The sequence below is a fragment of the Mastomys coucha genome, unplaced genomic scaffold (genome assembly GCF_008632895.1).
Source record: "Mastomys coucha isolate ucsf_1 unplaced genomic scaffold, UCSF_Mcou_1 pScaffold5, whole genome shotgun sequence".
Classification (NCBI taxonomy): Eukaryota; Metazoa; Chordata; class Mammalia; order Rodentia; family Muridae; genus Mastomys; species Mastomys coucha.
In genome coordinates, this window is record NW_022196911.1 from 85,954,390 (window position 1) to 85,957,463 (window position 3,074).

Consider the following 3,074-nt stretch of genomic DNA (forward strand, 5'->3'; position numbering starts at 1 on the left):
GGAGCTCCAAAATCTCCTATACCCGTGACAATGGAGAAAAGCCCCAAGAGTGAAGTTGTGGTCACCACGGTCCCCTTGGTCAGCGAGGTTCAGCTGATGGCCGCCACTGGGGGTGCCGAACTCTCCTGCTACCGCTGCATCATCCCCTTTGCGGTGGTGGTCTTCATCACTGGGATCGTGGTCACCGCTGTGGCTTACAGCTTCAATTCCCATGGTTCCATCATCTCCATCTTAGGCCTGGTCCTTCTGTCCTCTGGACTATTTTTACTAGCCTCCAGCGCCTTGTGCTGGAAGGTGAGACAAAGGAACAAGAAAGTCAAAAGACGCGAGAGTCAGACAGCTCTTGTGATAAGTCAGAGGAGCTTGTTTGCTTAAGACTGAGAACTTCCGCCGTCCCATCCTGCTCTAACTAGGCGAATTCATTCATATGGAACCAACCCTGGAGGGGATGGGCTCAACTTTGAAATGGACTACCAAAATGAACATAGGGCATAGGGAGGACTGAAAACGAGGAGTCAAGATGGTTCCCCCATTGTAGGGAATAACTCATTTTCTTTCATGACAAACTTAATCCTAAGGGCTATTTCTAAAACAGAAGAATCAGCTTCTTTTTTATGTTAAACGTTTAGGGAGTGTGGGATATGCACAGCATTAAATAACACTTGGCTCACTTTGGAAAGTACCCAAAGGAAGGACAAATACCGAGAGAGCCCTGGAAAGCGGTGATCTAAAATCCGTCCACCGAAAGCCTACATTGGCTTGGCATTCCCACATACCTAAGAAATACTGTTATATATTTTTTTCCAATAAGTTGATTCTTTGGCCCCCCTTTTAAAAGAATTTTCACTTTCAGTAACATCACTAGAGGTACTTTATTTTGAAGAATAGACTAATATTTTTTTATACTTTAACAATGGACAATTGTAGATGATTGTAATGATATGTCAGAAGAAAACAGAAATGTAGATAACACAGATGACATGAGGACAGTTAAATTAATACTGAAATAATCCAATATAGCACCTTTGATGGCTTTTATACAAAAGTTCAGTGTGCATTTTCACTCAAAATAATAAATGCTCATGGCTGCTGAAACTTCTTAAATGCTAGTTTCTGCTGTCCTCATTCTTTTCAGATTTATTTTATTTGAATTATGTATATTCCTGTGAGGCTGTGCTAGGGTTTGTGCAATGAGTGCAGGTGCCTTTGGAGTCCAGAAGAGGGCACCTGATCTCCTGGAACTGGAGTTACAGGTAGTTGGAAGCTGCCTGGCATGGATCCTGGGAACAGAATGTGGGTCCTCTGCAAGAACAGTGCAGGCTCTTTACACGGTGCCATCTTTCTCACCCTTGTCTTTATTACTTTTGTTACTATTCTGAATTGTCGCCCTCCCCTGTTCTCATTTGTAAAGTATCAGCTATGTGTTACTGAACTGGAGATGTCATTTCTTCTTCTACTGGAAGATGGTTGTTTTCATCTCATGATACAATATGTTCAGTAACACTTAATATATTCTAGGGGGTTTCTAAAAATGCCAGTAGGAAATCAGTGCCTGGGGTCAGAAATTTATCAATGTCCTATTAAATGTGTATTGTGTTTCTTGTTGATTTAACTATGAATCACTGCCTATTCCACTGGTCATTATACTGCTCAAATAAGATAAGACTGTGATTCTGAGCTAGCCCATATCTATTCCATATACTCCAGTAAGAGTCATTCCTTGCTCTTGTACTTTAAACCTCACTCCACCAGAGTAAGGAGACAGTTAAGCATGAAGCCTTAAAATTTGCAGAGGCTGGGGGTACCTATCGTGTTACATGTGTTGGCAGGGACTTGATTGAGGGACTTCCTTAAGTCTGCCAGGAGCCACATGACATTGGCTACTCCCCAGTTCTTGCTTGCTTTTGTAGTTGGAAACACCTTAATGTTTCTAATAACCAGTTGCCCGAGAATGAATGGGGCTCATTGCAGGGCAGCTACTGTTGTGTCTTGATATGTTTTTGTTTGTTTGTTTGTTTGTTTGTTTTTAAGTCAAAGACGGGCAAAGGTTCAACACTGCTTTATGAAGAAATTTCTCAGGGAAAATTCAAGCTTCTCTGGGCTACCCTAAGCACATCTCATCTTTCACTCCCAATCCAATAAGCCTGCCATTATGAGTCAGCCAGACTAACTCCACTAACCTGCTTTAGGCTCTGGTTTTCCTGCCTCCGTGTCTGTCTGTCCAGACTTTTCTTTCTCCCTTATAATGATGACATCATTCTTCCCATCCTCCTTTCCATCCCAGGCTACCCAAATCTTGCTTCTCATCAGCACTCCGGCTCCAAAGCTACCTCCTCCGGGAAGCCTGTCTTCTATGTAAACACAACTGTGCTTTTCCACTGTGCTGTCAGTGGTTCTTATTGTTTATGGCAATTTCAGTTTCTCATTACATGGGTGATATAAATGTGTTTATTTTTTCCCCTTACAAACCTTCTTGGGCTTTCCTGTACTGTACGCTGTACATAGTGTGCTGGCTGGTGCGTTATCTTGCACAGGGGAGAAACTCAACAAATACTCAAATGAGGTGTTAAAGAAACTCAGGAATGAACAGTGAGTGGTTTATCCAGAATTATAGTCTATTCTTTATCTAGAGAGAAAATGTTTTGATTTTCAACTTCCCCAAGGATAGGTTACCCGGCATTCCCCAGCTCCATGGCAAAGGCAGGTTAGGACTAAGAAATGGTCCTCTGTTCTTGAGCTAAGTGCCCACCCAGCTAAGTGCCCTTCAAAATGATTGAAAAGCAAACACATGAATTATTTCTGGCCACCAGGGGGCCTCATGCTGCTACCTGAGTCTCCAAAGAAATCCTATGGGAAGACTTAACTGCTGAATTTATGGGATAGAAGCCTCAGATAGCAATACGGTTCCTACTGAAAGGAACAGAGAAGGTGTCTCAAGTGCCTCTTTTCCATCCACTTCCCTAAGTTTTCCTTAAACAATGGAGATTTCCTAATATGGGCAGACTTTGGGGGTTCACCAGGCCATGAGGGTATGCATCCCTGTAAAGCTGTAAGCCACCAAGGTCGTCCTAATA

At 42.7% G+C, this 3,074-nt stretch overlaps 1 protein-coding gene across 2 annotated transcripts in view; it reads left to right on the plus strand.

Moving 5' to 3' along the window:
- The window catches only part of Tmem100 (transmembrane protein 100), a 3,009-nt gene extending 1,900 nt beyond the window's left edge, over window positions 1-1,109 (plus strand). The window contains exon 3 of one of the 2 annotated variants that reach the window (XM_031354023.1): window positions 66-1,109. In XM_031354023.1, the coding sequence (XP_031209883.1) occupies window positions 66-375 (310 nt within the window). In that variant the 3' untranslated portion in view covers window positions 376-1,109. Of the gene's footprint in view, window positions 1-60 lie in introns of both variants that reach the window. The other variant, XM_031354022.1, reaches the window with a different exon arrangement.
- Window positions 1,110-3,074: the final 1,965 nt, after the last annotated feature.